The sequence below is a fragment of the Lactuca saligna genome, chromosome 2, assembly GCF_052625555.1.
Source record: "Lactuca saligna cultivar CGN05327 chromosome 2, ASM5262555v1, whole genome shotgun sequence".
Taxonomy (NCBI): domain Eukaryota; kingdom Viridiplantae; phylum Streptophyta; class Magnoliopsida; order Asterales; family Asteraceae; genus Lactuca; species Lactuca saligna.
Genome location: NC_136418.1, coordinates 146,010,373 through 146,027,276, shown reverse-complemented (window position 1 = coordinate 146,027,276; position 16,904 = coordinate 146,010,373). Strand labels below are relative to the sequence as shown.

General features: G+C 32.2%; 1 protein-coding gene across 1 annotated transcript; it reads left to right on the top strand.

The window, feature by feature from the left end:
- The first annotated feature begins 14,926 nt into the window (after positions 1-14,926).
- Positions 14,927-15,508, top strand: LOC145030218 (basic leucine zipper 4-like). Its single transcript, XM_078978621.1, has one exon. The coding sequence runs from the start codon at positions 14,927-14,929 to the stop codon at positions 15,506-15,508; it is 582 nt and encodes a 193-aa protein (XP_078834747.1).
- The last annotated feature ends 1,396 nt before the right edge of the window (positions 15,509-16,904 follow it).

Here is a 16,904-nt window from a genome sequence, read left to right as displayed (position 1 = left end):
TCATGTGAAATTCTTTTAGCGGTAGATTTGGTGACAAGATGGTTTGGGCAATTATCGCCAGATAAGGTTTCTCTCGGGAGTCGCGTGGGGTGATTGTGTATGTGTGACTTTCGACTCAGAAACCGGGCAGGAGTCCGGTGTCTCAGATAGTTGGCAGAGGAGTTGGGACCAGGAAGGTCTCGACTGCTTTTGGAAAGCATCCAAGGGGAAACAAGAGGAGTCGAAGTGGTTTCAATGGTTTGGAATTCGTGTGTGGAGCCGCTTGTTATTCGGGGCTTATGTTAAGTCACTTGTAGGGGGATTAAATAATCTCAGAATGGTTGATTGGACTCTATTGTGCAACTCTCATTTGAGTCCAATGTTGTAGGGATGAATCTTATACCGGAAGGACTATCTGATCCTTTTGTCAAGTATAAGTGTGCTGCGGGGATATTCGTTATGTGATAGTGTTTACTAGTGGGAACCTCAAGTTATTATAAGTTAAGTAGTTAGTCAGTTGGGAGAAAAGTGAAATAGATTCAACAACGATTCAGTATGGGAAGTCTGTCCGGGAGTCAGACTATCTTGAGACTTCAGATTTCAAATTGAGTAGAGGTGCTTACGTTGCAATGGATTTTTCCACCTTTGGGTTGTAGAGCCCTACGAGGGTTGGTTTTTGTTGCCTTGGGAAGGCAGGGGTATGCTCGGGGTTGTGGCTGTATTCCTCAAGTTGTTGGGCATATTGTAGATGGTATGGAAGGATTTCGAGGACGAAATTTAATTTAAGTGGGGGAGAGTTTTAACTCCTTGTTTTGAACCGTTCCCATTTTAGGGATGGTGATCAGGGATTGGGTATTACGTGGTATGGAGTCATGCATGCATTAAGTCAACCAATAAGTCCCTTTTAAGCTTAAGAGATTCTTCTAGTCATGTATGAACATAAACTTGGCAACTTTACGTGGTATTCCAGCTCAAGGAGGCCAGATATGTGGTTTGGAAAGCTTTGTCTTAATGGATTAAGTGAAAATCGGGTTGGGCTGAATAAGGGTGAGTATGCTGGGTGTACAAACAGGTATGCGCAACGTACAAGCCTCCAAGCGAGTACGTTGTGCCTACATGCATGTATGGCCTGCGTACTCGGTCTGATGGGCTTTGTGTGTTTGGGCTAGCTTTTGGGATTGGATTGCTTGGGGCTTTGTTGAGCAATCTATAAACAAATGTTTGGATTGGGAAAATGTTAATGGGTCTTAGGGTAAGTCCCATGTAAGGTTTTGGGCCTAATTTGGAAAATTAGGCATTCATGGGCTTTGGATGATTATTGGTTGGTGGTTCTTTATGATGAGGAGTTTAAGCCTTAGTCTTAGACTAAACTAGGTGATGGGTAAAATGGTATTTTTACCCCATATATGGATTATTGGTTTCAGTTTGGAATCCAATTGTTAATTGGGTGTTATTCATTTGATAGCACGGGGATTTTAGCAGATTAGCAGTTAGAGAGTTATTCGTGGGTTCAGCTGCCGAGGTGAGTCTTCTCACTATATTCATGGGTCGAAGGCACCAATGTCGTCCTTTTACGTGTTATGTGAAATGCTAGTTGTCTCTGTGATACTTGAATGGAAGACCATGGGGGGGGGGGGGATCCCATGGAATTTCAAGTAAAGACCATGGGGGAAGCCCATGACATTTGGATATTAGACCATGGAGAGAGCCCATGGCATTTGGATATTAGACCATGGAGAGAGCCCATGACATTCCAGGTGAAGACCATGGGGGAGCCCATGGAAACTATATGTACGTTGCATGATATTTCGTGGTTGTATGTTATGTGGTATTTTTTGGAAACTCACTAAGCTTTGTGCTTATGGTTTTCAGTTTATATTTCAGGTACTTTAGTTTTCAAATGGAAGGGCTCGAGATGATTGCAGAGCACACACCACATGTTTCCGCATTCTGTGAATTACTCTGATTTTTTGATGTTTTGCTAAAACTTAGTTACTCTGGTTTTATGGGAAATATATGTATTAACGATTTATTAATTTAAAAACAAAATTTTAATGTCATGATTTTCGGGACGTTATAGATTATTGTTGGGCTACAAAGGGTTTTTTTTAGGGATGTCAAAAAGTCCCGTGGGACCCCAATCCCGCGGGGGCCCCGTCCCGTATGGGGGCATTTGATGAAAAAAATTGGGGACGGGGGCGGGGGCAAGGTTAACCCCCGTTTTAATTTCGGGGGCGGGGGCGGGGGTTGTTAGTCCCGTCCCGAAACCCCCGTGGGGGTCCCGTTAATAAATTATATAAATTGACATATGTTAATTATAAAAGTATAATAAACAACAAAATGATTTTTACGTACAAAAATTCAACAAAAACATGTTTTTAAGTTGTTTGTAACATGTAAAGTTATGTTATAAATATCTATTTGTTATCCAAAAAATAGTTTTCTTTTAGCCCAAATAAGAACTTATTTTAGCCCAAATAAGTTAGCCCAAAATCAATCGGGGGTGGGGGCGGGGGCGGGGGTCAGAAGGGGAATTCGGGGGCGGGGGCGGGGGTGGAAAGGATGGAGATTTTGGGGGCGGGGGCGGGGGTAGGGGAACGGGAAAATTTTGGGGGCGGGGGCAGAGGATGCAATCCTCGTCCCGTTTGCCCCCGTTGACATCCCTAGTTTTTTTTGTCAAAACAAATCAACTCAAACTATATTTGGTTTATATTTATCTTTATCAATTTCATGTTTGCCTTTTAATTTGTTAATCAATACATGGTTGTAATATGAATCATAATAACAAATTATACAAGATTGGCATAAAAATGTTACAACGACATAGAATAAAAAATTAAAAAAGATTCTAACAACATCAATGTAACTAATCTAATATTAGAAGAACTTATATAGAATAAAAACTACTATGTTTATATTAAAAAATAATAAGTAGATAACAGAGTCTAAATATTAAAATAAAAATTAATATCTAATCTATTTACTAAGCTCATTACATTTATTATTTATCATTTTAATCATGTAATTGACGATAAATCGGATATGAAATGTTCATTATATATACATGACCCATGACCCATATAAAAATTAAGCCGCTACCACCCAATGCACATGACCCATGACCCATATATGTCACCTATTGGTTGTAACATGACACCATAACCCAATGCACATGACCCATGACCCATATGTCATCCATTGGTCTTAACATGACACTATAAGCCACTACCACCAATTGCACATGACCCATGACCCATATATATCATCTATTGGTCGTAGCATGACACTATAACCCAATGAACATGCCCTATGACCCATATTCCATCCATTGGTATTAACATGATACTATAAGCCACTACCACCTATTACACATGACCCATTACCCATATGTGTCATCTATTGGTCGTAACATGACAATATAAACCAATGCATATGACCCATATTAATATGTCATCCATTGGTCTTAAAATGACACTATAAGCTACTACCACTAATTAGACATGACCTATGACCCATATATGTCATTAGTTGGTCGTAACATGGAACTATATATATATATATATATATATATATATATATATATATATATATATATATATATATATATATAGTTGCTAATGGATTTTTTTTGAGTGACTAAATATATCAAACGCCACACAATCATTCTATCACCAAATATACAAAAGGCTACATAAACATATACATTAACTTAACTTTAAAAACCATATAGTCACTCTTTTTAACACCTTATGCCGCTCATTGTTTAATTGTAATTTACGAAATCTCTCAAAAAAACAAAAGCTTGTGTCACAAAATATACAAAATGCTACACAAACATCATATTTATGTGGCAATTGGATGGACTAACATTACTCAAAATATATTTTTTCAAGATTATTAATACATTTGACCACTCTTTTTAAAACCTGAGTCCACTCATTGCTTAATTGTAAATGATGAAATCCGTAAAAAAACCCAATGGTTGTATCGCCAAATGTAAAACGCTACACAAACATCATATTCATGTGGCAATTAGATGGACCAACATCACTTAAAATACACTTTTTCAAGATTATTAATAGTTTAATACATTTGACCACTATTTTTAACAACTTAGGCCACTTATTGATTAATTTTAAGTGACGAAACCCCCCAAAAAACCAATGGTTGTGTCACCAAATATACATAAGGCTACACAAACGTCATATTCATGTGGCAATTAAATGGACTAACATCACTCAAAATAAACTTTTTCATGACTTTTGAAACCATTTGGTCTCTTATTTTATGCCTTTCGCCATTATATTTAAATGAATACGACCACTAACTCGCTAATGTGACCGTATGTACTTTATGTCACTAGACCTTCGGTCACACCCATAGTGAAAACGAATGTGTGGCTGTATGCATATAGTCACTCATTTGTCGTGTGATGGAAGGTCGTTTTTCTACTAGTGTCAAAATGCTCAAGATCTTCACAAAGTGGCTAGGTTTCGAAATGACTACTTTGGGGAGTATGGATGTTGAACATGAAGAGACCTCAAGGTACTTAATGTGCTTAAATATGACCTCAATCCTAAAATATAGGGTTTTGGGATCAGCTTGAGTATGCCCTGCGTATACTTCATGTACGCCTCGCATAAGGGTCAACTTTGCAAGAATTTAATTGTTTAAGCCATGAATGAAAAATATTTGAGAATCTGGTGTTACACACAAACATACACACATATATATAATTTTATTTGAATTTCTTTCTTCATCTTCTTAGTATTAAAATCGTAACATTATATTTTTTGAAACTACATTCTTATTTTATGTGTATTAATTAAATTACACAACGATCAAATTAAAATAATATAACCATGTTTACATTTATAGTCGTTTAAGTTGTATATAATTTATGTAATAATCATTTACATACCCAACGTTTTATTATCAATGAACATCTTCTTCAACTTCATTTGCATTGTGCGGATTTGAAAAACAATATCCTTAGTAACAAAATGAGATAGTCAAAATATTTGTCATTGTTTGATAAGTAAAATGACGAACTATGTTCCATTATTACTATTAATATTTTTATATTTATTTAAATTACATATTCATATTTGTATGTATGGCTTAGGCTAATGTTATTTACACAAATAGTGCACCCCAGGAGAATACAATGATGTTTACATTTATGGTTCTTTAACTTACACTACATTTTACTATCAATGTCATATTAGTAAGGGCATTGCATTCGTTGAATCTCACTACCATTAAATCAAAATAATATAAGTATATTATCATTTATGGTCCATTAACTTACCCTAAATTTCACTAAAAATGGCCTAAACTTCAATTACTAGTAAGTATTACCAATGTAAAACAATACTTGGACTTACCACAATCAGATTTGGAGACAATATTACCAAGAATTCATGATGTTCTTCAGTCACAAGACTTTTCTATCAAAGCAAGTTAATGACAAAGCATGATTATTGCAAGACATTATTTTGTCCATCTAATTTTCAAAGAATATGTTGGTAATGTTTCAATTCATGCACTTGAAATAATTTTCAAATAATTTGAACAAATCAAATTCCTTGATATTTGTGTATGTCAAATGCTTATTAGTCATGGGCTACTATGTGCGCACGAACAAGCGGTATATTTAAAAAATGAAAATCCACTACCACTTGATTCTATTTTTCAGCTTTTGGAAAAAGTTTAATCTAAATCCATGTATCCTTCTAGAAGATGGTGATGTTGATGTTGAAGGCCAAACAACTAACACACAATTAAAAAAAATCAAGATCTAGTAAGTTCAACTAGGTGCGGAAGTTAAAAGATATATTTTCACCATCAACAACTTTGCTTTGGGAACCTACTTCTCACAAAATAAAAGCACCCAGGGGATGTCGGCGATTGAGTACACAAAAAAGACCTCTTGTTATGCCTACTTAAGATCCGCCAACTCAATATCCTCAGAGACATTGTTTTGTGAAGTCTATGTCAGATTATAGTGGGTCTAATCACTTTCATTTAAACCAAGAATCGGAGTGGCACAATATGTTTTCGTTTCAACAACCTTCAACATTTTATTCAAATTCACTTATAAGTGAAATTTCAAATGAATTTTATCCATAAGTTACAAACATTTGGAGATGTGGATGGAGATGGAAATTGTGGATTTCAGGCACTAGCTATCTCCCTTGGGTATAGTCAAAATTATTGGCCTCAAATTCGCTTAGAATTATATGAGTTATTAGAAAACTGGAGAATGTATGCAATGATTTTTTAGGATTATATAAATAAATTACATCACACGTCGAGTTTCATTGGAATGAGTTCTGCACAAAATGACTATTAGATGATTATACCGGATACTGGATTACTCGTTGTTAATAAGTATCGTGTAATCGTCTATTTTTTAGACAATTAATGTCCGTCAACTTGTTTTCCGCTTTGGTATAGTCTGCAAGATATCTCTATCTACATTCATAATGGCTATTACGGGAAAGTTGATTTATAAGAATCGCACCCAATACCTATAGTTTTACCACTTTGTCGCCACAATATATTAGAACGTTCTGCTAAATGAGAAATATTGTATAATGTTCGATTTAATGTATATATTCCACTAAATGTACCACATAATAAGTATAATATTCATGTAGTTGATGTTTTTAATAATTAATAAAATCAAAATATGATAGTGTTTGATAAAAGGGTGATAAATAAAACTTGTAATTTTTATTAATTATTGTTGTGAAAAATATCATATTATGTTTTTAATTGTTCGTGTTTGTTATTTATCATTTAAGGTTAATTAAATGAATACGAACAAATCTCTATTCATGTTTGTTAGATTCGTCTTACAGTCTCATTAATATCGTTAATATTAAAAGTTAAATATAATTTTAAAACTGAAATATTATATGAAAATCCTTATAATAAAATTGAGATATTATATAAAATAAAATTGATTGTGAGATTATATAGAATAAACTCGATTATGTAATTATTCAAAATAAAATTTAGATATTATATCACAACTCCTACCAGTTAAAGGTATAAATTAGAAGTTTAGTATATTTAAAGGGTTATAAATGAAAAACTTAATAAATTCGTAGATCCACCCAATCAAGCCAATCACCGTACAACATAAGCATTGCAATGTCTAATTCCCACCATGTCAAAAGTTGAGCTCTAAGATCAGAGGAAACAGAACAAAAGAAGAAAATGTGACTGATCGAATACAAACCAATCTCACAAACAAGATAGGAGGAAGAAGGAATGTCCAACCCCCTTAAAGCATGAATTAAATACTAAAATACCAAAATAGATGGGTTGTCACGCAACAATATTATCAAATCTGAAGATGTATTATTGTATTATGAAATAACCATTTTGTGTATGTGTAGTTTATGTAGATTTTTCTTGTGAAATGACACCATCGTGAAATTATGATGTCATTTTACCAAAAAAAAAAAATTATACTTTTATTTTTGTGACATAGACCAATCATAAATGAATTACGCAAGAAAATGCACTTTGCAAGGTCCAATTACAAAATCTGTGCAATACATGTTTAAAAAACAATTAGTAACTTTTTGAAAAGACAAATTGTCGTAAAATTGAATTGAATGGGGGTGAGACTCTAATAGATAACTTTCATTTTTAAAATAATTGATTTTTAGGTGACTAGCCCCTTTAATGGCGGGTTCTTTTAGTGATTGATCTTTTGGAATTTGGGCAAACCAATAAGAACAGTTTACTTAAATAAGTTTGTTGGCTATGAAGTAATGTTTAAATCTACCTACTTAATAAATGTATGTCTTTATTCTAAATAACCTTTTTGCCACGTGTCAGGTTTTTGGTGAAACGATTCTATTCTTTTCCCGCTCAACCCATATATCTCTCTCTTCCGATCTCTCACCTCTCTAAAATGGTTCCTTAATATCTCCCCAATTTACCAAAAGCTTAATCCCATTTCAAAATTCGAATCGAAGTTGAATATGCTCCCCAAAAATCTCGGCAATCCCTTTCAAATCCACCATATCGCGTCCTCAATCATCGCATTAATCCCATAAAATCAATGATAAATCAATAATAAATCACCAACAAATATCCTTTGTCATTTGATATGTGCGTTCCATGCTACTCATCTCCTAAATAGTGGGATTCAACCTTTTGAATTTCGAATTTCCCTTCACCTCTTTTGAAATCACACCGTAGAACACTTTCTCTCTCAATCGTTATACTAACGTCCACAACTCAAAACCCTAAATCAAGGCCATGAATTGAGTTTTTAATGAGGATGAAGACAATGCTTGTTTGGATGAAGGCCACGAATGTTTGGTCTGGATTAGGTTTCTCTAATTCTAGTTGTTTTTTGCTTATGGTTTTTCTTATAGTAGTATGTTTTTGGTTAGCTTCGATTTAATGTATATATTTTAATTTTGCTGCTTCAATTTAATGTCATTGATTATCGATTATACCTCCCCCAAATTTCATATATCTTACATTCTTATGTGCCTATTTTGTGTGCGTATATACAAAGATTTATAGGTTTTATCTAAGGATTTTTTATATAGATTTCTCATCCGTCAACCTCCAACATAACCAAACAAGTAAAGTAAGTTCTAATGTTTAGTAATGTTCTTTACTTTTCATTTTCTAATGTTCTTTACTTTTTCTTTTTCTATCAGCCAAAGAAAAAATTGTATCGATAAATTTGTTTTTTCTTACTTTTTCATCTTAATTGAGCATGATAATGTTACTGGATTACTATAGATGATTGATTATACCTTATTTTGTTGACTTCTATAGAAATGTAAATGAGATGTCTTTACATTGAGTAATGTGAAAAGGATTCATTCAAGAGTCGACTGGAAGAGTTTCTCGGAAAGCACTTGCTCCTCTTGTAAATCATCTTTCACCATCTTCATTTTTTATGTCTTTTGGAATATTTTGTGTTGAATTATTATTTTTTGCCTCTAAAATTGCTTTGATTAATTAAATTGTATTGTTTATATGGATCCTTATCAGGAAATCAATGAGTATCATGAATGGAGGAAGAGGTGATAGAGTTACGGGATTCAGTTTTGGATAACCCAAATTTCCCCCTCTTCTCCCTAACTTAGCCTATATTGTCGGATTTCTTCTCCTCTATCCACGTGGAAGAAACTATAGAAGGTTTCAAAATTATAATTCTAAGTTGTCAGTTGATTGCTATCTCCATAGTTCCTCCATTATGGGTATGGCTCACTAAGTGATTAAATGGTTGCCATCCTCTTTTATATATACAGATTTTAGTAAATTTATTTGATATAGTTTTGTAGAGACATGGTCAAAGGTACAACAACCGATACTGACTTTGTTTTTTTGTTTGAATGCATGTGGCCTATCAATTCTTCTTTTACACCATTATGTAAAAAGGTCTTTTGAAAATCTCTTTAATTTTGATTATCATTGGTCTTTCTACTTTAGATGTGGCATAAGGGTAAAATCCCCTTGATCTGTAGTTCTAACAATTTCACCCCCACATGGTGCCTTTCAAGAACTCATTGTTGCTTTATATGTGTGTCATAAATTCTTGAAACATCACTATTTTGTTTTAAATATTATTATTTCAATTGTTTATTGTTTTTTGGAAGATGATTTCTTTTTTTATCTTTTTACAACAAGAAGGTGATAATGAGAAGAAAATGAAGCAGGTACCCAGAAAAGAAAGGCAAAGAAACATGTTTCCTTATGTTAACGTTTCTGTATGTATCAAATCTTCTCAAAATACACGTTTTATGCTTTTGAAATTGGGTATTCAGTTATTAAAAATGGTACAGTAACTTATAGTTTTATCCATTTCACCAAATTACTATCTTAAAAGAAGTACTTAATTACGATGGTTAGAGTACTTCCATTTTTTTTCTCTTATGACATTGTACTATAAAAAGTTTCTCAATTAAAACTTTTAGTCGAAATGACACTATTCGTGAAAATGAAACAACGCATTCAACGTGCTTCAAATGTATACATTTTTGAAACATTAATATATTAAATTGTTGAATTGGTAAGTCGTGTTGACCTGTATCTAAGTTCTTATATCATACAAGTAATGGTACATTTATATTCGTTCTTTCAAATTTGAAAGTAGCCAAATAGTTCTTGATTCGTGAATGAAATAAAGAACCGGTGCTAATTTCATCAATTGTGATAGGGAAACAAATTGTAATAATAGTTGCTTTAAATGGTCATATATTATATGATGTATTTTTGTAAAAAAAGTATAACGTACTTATTAATTTTTGCTTAGGATATTTGATAATTTGTTTAAAAGATTACGAGTAATGTAAATTCAATATTAATTTAGAATAGATTTTTAACCAAAAAAGCTGAATATTATTTTGTTTATTTGCAACTTTTTACATTGCGATCATACTATCATTTCCTCTTGTGCTGCTTATATTTAGTCTAACAAATTTTATTTTTTCATCGTGGCTAACTTGTATTTCCTAATTATCTTATAATATATTAATTATATTTGTAACCACTATATTGTTTCCAAAATAACATCCATTAGTATATATAAATAAATATGGGCCATTTTTTAAAAATATTATGCTTTTATTATACTTCTTAAAATGGTTTTTATGAGGATTTTGAACATCATGAAGTGGAAAAAAAAAAACAAATTTTCTTTTATAACATTCGATTTTATGGAAATTATTATTTATAGTACCCTACTTTGTAAAATTACATCTTTTAGAGGATTTCAAACATAAAGTGGAAAATTAAAAAAGGAATATTTTTTTTTATAACACTATACTTTCTAAAAACTATCATTTATAGCATATTACATTGTAAAATGATCTTTATTTTTTAAGATTTGGAACACCCATTGGAAAATAAATAAATAAACTTCCATATATTATATTCTACTTTCTTAATTTATGTACCAAAAAATAAATAAAAAATATCAACAGTGTAGCACACGGGTTATAACCTAGTTTGTGTATAAAGTTGTGTTTGTCGTACATTTTAGATCCAATTAGAATAGTTTACTTAAATAAGTTTGTTGGTTCCGAAGTAATGTTTAAATTTGTGTATAAAGTTGTGTTTGTCGCACATTTTAGATTATTGTGATTTATCTTTGTTGAGATTTTTAAAATAGTTCATAAGTTAGTTTTTAATATAAACAATTTAGAATACTTTATTGATAAATTAATTTATAATTAAAAAATCAGTTTTTCGGATAACACATCAAATACAATTGAAAATTTTAAATTTATCACATAGATTTGTAATTAATGGAAAAATTAAAACCTTTCGTATATTATTTCAGCGACTACATAAAGTCGTAGATATTGAACATTTATGATCGCCTGATATCAATAGTCATAACGAGAAAATCTTAAAAAGCTTAAAACCTTCCATATATTATTTCAACGACTACTTAAATTCATAGATTACTAGGTAAAGAGCTAATGATAGCCCACTAATATGCAGTTGAAAGTTAATTTTTTTGAGCATCTACCACAACAAGATAGCGATCACGATTGCAATGTCTTTGTATGTGTTTAGACAATTAAGTGGTAGCAGATAGATAACAACGAAATGTAATGAAGAAGTGCATGTAAAAAAAAGTTGGGATTATGGTATGCGAAGAGAGAGTATACATGTTCATGAACTATCGTCTTTTCTAAGTTCATTTATTGGTCTTATTCATGGTTCTTTGTAGCTTCGAAAATGTAATCATACATTTTAAATGCTTACTAATCAGGCAACATCCTTAAATTTTTTTATTTTTTTAATTTGAATACTTTATGCAACAAAATGGATTTGACACAAATCATGCAACTACCTTGCAACATGTTAAATAAGTTACATGTAAGATTGATATGTTTGGTAACAATATAAAATGTTGCCGCATAGTTTATGCCAAAAATACACTTTTTTTTTTATTTTTTTATTTATCTGTGCACTCGGCAATCATATTTGGGTTTGTGGCTCACATTGCACGTTATTTTGTGAGAGAAAATAACTTTTGAGGGTAACCAACTGTTGCATATGTTTTCATTTGGTTTCTTTTTTTGTACTCAATATACCATCGAAATTGTTGTTTGTGCTCACCATAACCATTTTGACCGACTTTTGACATTTGATAGTCGGTCAAAGGGTTATGGTGAACACAACCAACAAATTTGATGATATATTGAGTACAAAAAAGGGACCAAATGAGAACAAACTCAACAGTTGATTACCTTCCTGAGTCATTTTTCTTGAAAAGTTAAATAAAATTAAAGTTGCAAAATTATCAAAGACCGCAACCTTCTTTGGATATAACGTATATGAAGAACGTTTCAGAGGGGTAACTTTATTAAAACATGCTCTATGTTATGCTTACTGTGGTTAGTTGTCAACCCTTCTCTGTAAAATGATATGATTGTGTATGAGAGTTATATTTATCAACATAAACATTTCCCTCAAGGTATATTATGGTGATGTGTATTGCACATATTGATATTGTATCTTATCCCATGAATTCAATCTTAAAGCTAAGTAAACTAAAAAATCACAGCACTTGTGATTCCACTCATTTGTAGACTTATCTAGAAACCATGATACGATAACTCATTTGATTGGAAATGTAAATGTAGTCATGAAATGTGCATGCTTAGTCAAGATTCCCCTAATAAATATTCAAGTGCATTATAAAGTTGTACATGTATGAATAATGTTCTTTCGTGTGTTATGTTTTGAAAAAATGCAAAAATAAATCTCATAAAGTTATTAATATCAGTAGGAGATGACGTGAGATTTGCTGTAAATGAGTAAAGAGAAAATGAATCAGGAGGGTAACCAACTGTTGCATTTGTTCTCATTTGGTCCTTTTTTTGTACTCAATATATCATCAAACTTGTTGTTTGTGTTCGTCATAACCCTTCGACCGGCTATCACAGGTCAAAAGCCAGTCAAAAGGGTTATGGTGAAGATAAACAACAAGTTCGATAGTATATTGAAAAAAAAAAGGATCAAATGAGTACAAATGTAAAAGTTAATTACCCTTAAGAGTCATTTTCCCTATTTTGTGATATCAAAGAAGATAATGTTACATTATTATCTTTATTTTGTATAAACCTTCGTGTGTTTAAATTGATGTTATTTAATAAGATATTATTTATTATTTATTGATTATATTTTATGTAAGATGGTTGATTAAAACGAGTAGGTCAAGAAGCGTGTAGGGTATTAACTAGTGGGAATCGACCTTTAGAAAGCATCTTTTCTATTTTTTTTTTCTCATAAATATAATTATAAATTATAATTATCATTATAACCTGCAACAATTAACTAAGGAACCAATTCCACAAACCACTAAACGCTTTTATACTTTTCAGTTTAATTTCTCCCCATATTTAGATATTAAATCTCCGATAATCCATGCTTTCATATTTATACATATATGAACCTTTAGTTCAGTTATCGTCTTCCAAAGCAAACTTTATTTTATTTTATTTTTTAATCTCTGTTGTAAGGTCTCATAGATTTAGCTGTAAAATCAAAGACATGACATTATGATTGTATAAAAAATATAACATACTTTAAACCAAATTAATTTTGCATTATCTGTGTTTCCTTCAATTTCTCTCAGTCAGACAGATGGAAAACAACAACTTTGTAACAAGATCAATTCTTTAACATGTTGTCGGCCTCATGCTTCCAAGAATCTTGCGTGATTCTTTAGGAATCTTGATTCATTTTTTTCTTTTTCTTATTATACTTTACTTTCTTTTTCATTACTTCTTAATTCATTCTTATGTTCACATGTATATGTATGTATGTATATGTATATGTTGTCGTTCTAACATAGTTAATTCATTTAGTTAGTTAAATTTCGTTTTCATTAGGTGATATAAAACAGAAAGTACGTCTTAATCATTTCATAATTAGAAATAAAATGGGAACCACAAGCCTGTACTTTCAACTTTATTCGAAAGATGTGTTATAAATATATCGTAATTTATTATACACAAGAAAATTACAACTTCTCATTTAAAGCTAATATATATGAAAAAAAAGTTAGTACTACTTAAAAGTTAAAACGTACTTCCAATCAAAATAAAGCCGTAATGAAGTTTTAGAGGTATAGTTAAATTAAATGTATACGTAAAGATAATGTCGCATGAACTTTTGAAAGCAAAAGAGTGATCATTGTGATGCGACAAGTCAAATAATAAGAATAATCCTTAATTCAAATTTATTGTATTATGTTTTACTATGTCTATCTTTTGTTATAACTAATAACCCTATTTCATAATTGCTTTTTTTCTTTCACTTTTAATTTTTCTTAAATCATATATTAAATTAAACTATATTTTCTATTTTTATCATTTTATGCCATTTTAGTTGGCTTGGCTCGTCGTCCCAAAGCCGCGCCACCGACGTGTTTCCACGTAAGCAACTGGTATCCTATTGGCTTTGGGCGTACTGGCCCATGGGGTTTTGACACGTGTTAAGAAGTGATGGCACCTGTTTTGTTTCTTCATGACTAAGCTTTAAACATCAACACCGTGGGACCCACACTGCTGATGTCACCACCTTTTGAAAAGCCACGGTGGCCCCACCGTGAGTGCCGCCTGACTCAAAAGCATTAGTCTCACGTAATTAAAATCAATTCCTATTTCTGTTTTAAATACGAAACATTTAGTCATCGCTTTCAAAGTTTATAAATATTAAAGAAGTATACGCATTGATTACAAGTTGAAAACGTATAAAAGAAGAGTTTTACATGCCAAAAATGTTACATTATATTAACAATAATTATTTTTATAGTAATGCACTAATTGTGTGGGTCCCACCAACATATGATGAGTTTGCTCTTAAATACCGCCTTCCAACCCATCGTTTCTTCCCTTTCCTCCTCCCACCTTCCTCCACCGTCTAAAACGCTTTTCCGATCATGTTGTCTTCTGTTTTCCCCACCGCCGGCGACCATATTCCGTCCGACGACTTTCTTGGAACTGGGTTTACCCCTTGGGACACTGACACTCATGAAAGTCCCTTTCTTTATCCACCTCAAGAGTCTGTCTTTTCGTTTTCCGGCTCCGACGACTCCACACCAAAAACCAACAGCTCCAACTCCGGATCCGACGAGGGAGACGTTGACCGGAATCCTCTGGAAGTCACCCTGATTGATGAACGTAAGAGGAGACGCATGATATCAAACCGGGAGTCTGCACGGAGATCTCGCATGAGAAAACAAAAGCACTTGGAGAACCTGCGGAACCAGGTGAACCGGCATAAGTCAGTGAACCGTGAAATAATGAACCAGTTACGGTTTATAAGCCATCATGCACAAGTTATAAGGCAAGAAAACGAGAGGCTCCGATCGGAATCAGTGATTCTCCGGCAAAAACTATGGGACATGCGTCAAGTACTGCTCGTCCGGCAGCTTCAGAACCAGTTATTATCGTCTGCATGGCCATGCAATAATAACGTGACAACCATCAATGAACAAAACCCACAATCGTTAATTACATAAAGCTTTATATATATATTTCATGAAATTAAATCGTAACTAAATGCATGAGAACAATAGCAACTCACCCTATATATATATTTGTAAAGGAATCGATCAAGTAGTTGGAGGAAGGTAATTATCAAGTAATGGTAATTTTAAGTCGTTATTTTTGTCTTAGTTTTTGTTTCTTTTTTAGTGGGTTTTTGGAGAATGAAGGTTTTGGTAGAACGGATGGTTGTTTTTGTCAAAACCAGAGATATCATTTTGTAAAGTTTCACTACGAAATGCTTGGCTTATGATATGAAAAGTAAATTTGGACCAATTGGTACGTGTCGTCTATTTATAATTGCTTCTTTATTTTTAACATCCTAATTAATTAGTTAATTATATCATATTTGAATATATCTATTTTAAATCGTTATTTATATGTCATGTATTTTATTCTTCCAAAAGCAAATGAGACCACATAAGGTTAATAGTAATTTTAAAGCCATGGAATAAACTCTATCAATGAGAGATAACTGAATGTGGCGTTTAATTAGAGCATCCACAATGCATTAAACTTCATAGAGTTTAATGGATTGTCACATCATCATTCTAAAATTCATATAACTCTATTATTTATTTTTCTACGATGCATTGAACTCTACAAAGTTCAATAGAATGTTACAAAATGTAATTTATAGTAAATATTTAAAGATTAAAACTTTCCTTTTTTCCATTGAAGAGTTTAATGGCCATTGAACTCCAAATCTATTGAATACCAAGGTGGCATCTCACAATGGTTGAGTTTCATCCATTGAATGACACATGGACTTACCACCTCATTTAACTCTCCCATTGAACTCACCATTGTGGATGCTCTTAGTTTCAATCGATGGAATAAACTTGAGATGTCATTTGTATCGATATAGAGTTAGCAATAGAAAAGAAACATGTTAATAGTCCACAGTGCTGAGGCTATTTTATGGGAAGGTGGGTCACTTGACCTACCTAAAATTCAAATGTCTATTACAAGTTATATATAAAAAATATTTAGGTCCTACCTTAAATATTTTGAAGGACCTAGTTTAATATGTTTAGTAAAAAAAATGAAAGGAAAAAAAGATACAAACTATAAACAATAGAAGACACATCGTAAGTGAGATTAAGGAGTTTCACATCGACTCTAAGAAAAAAAATGGTTAAGGAGGTTTCTATTATAAATAAATGATGATTCTTTCACATTTGTACAACATAAGTTTGCTCATGTCTTGTTTAGACCGACTAACTCCAAGTATAAGTTGTTTTTAGTAAAAAAAAAAAGGAATGACTAATTTGGGCTTAGTCATTTCAACACCACTTTTTGTACATGCTAAAACTGTTATTTTTTCTGGGTGAGCCATTCTAGTTGAGCTTAATTTTTTTAACCGACCCG

Excerpts from the sequence above, each read along its gene's own strand:
- LOC145030218 (XM_078978621.1), top strand. The coding sequence starts at position 14,927 with ATGTTGTCTTCTGTTTTCCCCACCGCCGGCGACCATATTCCGTCCGAC.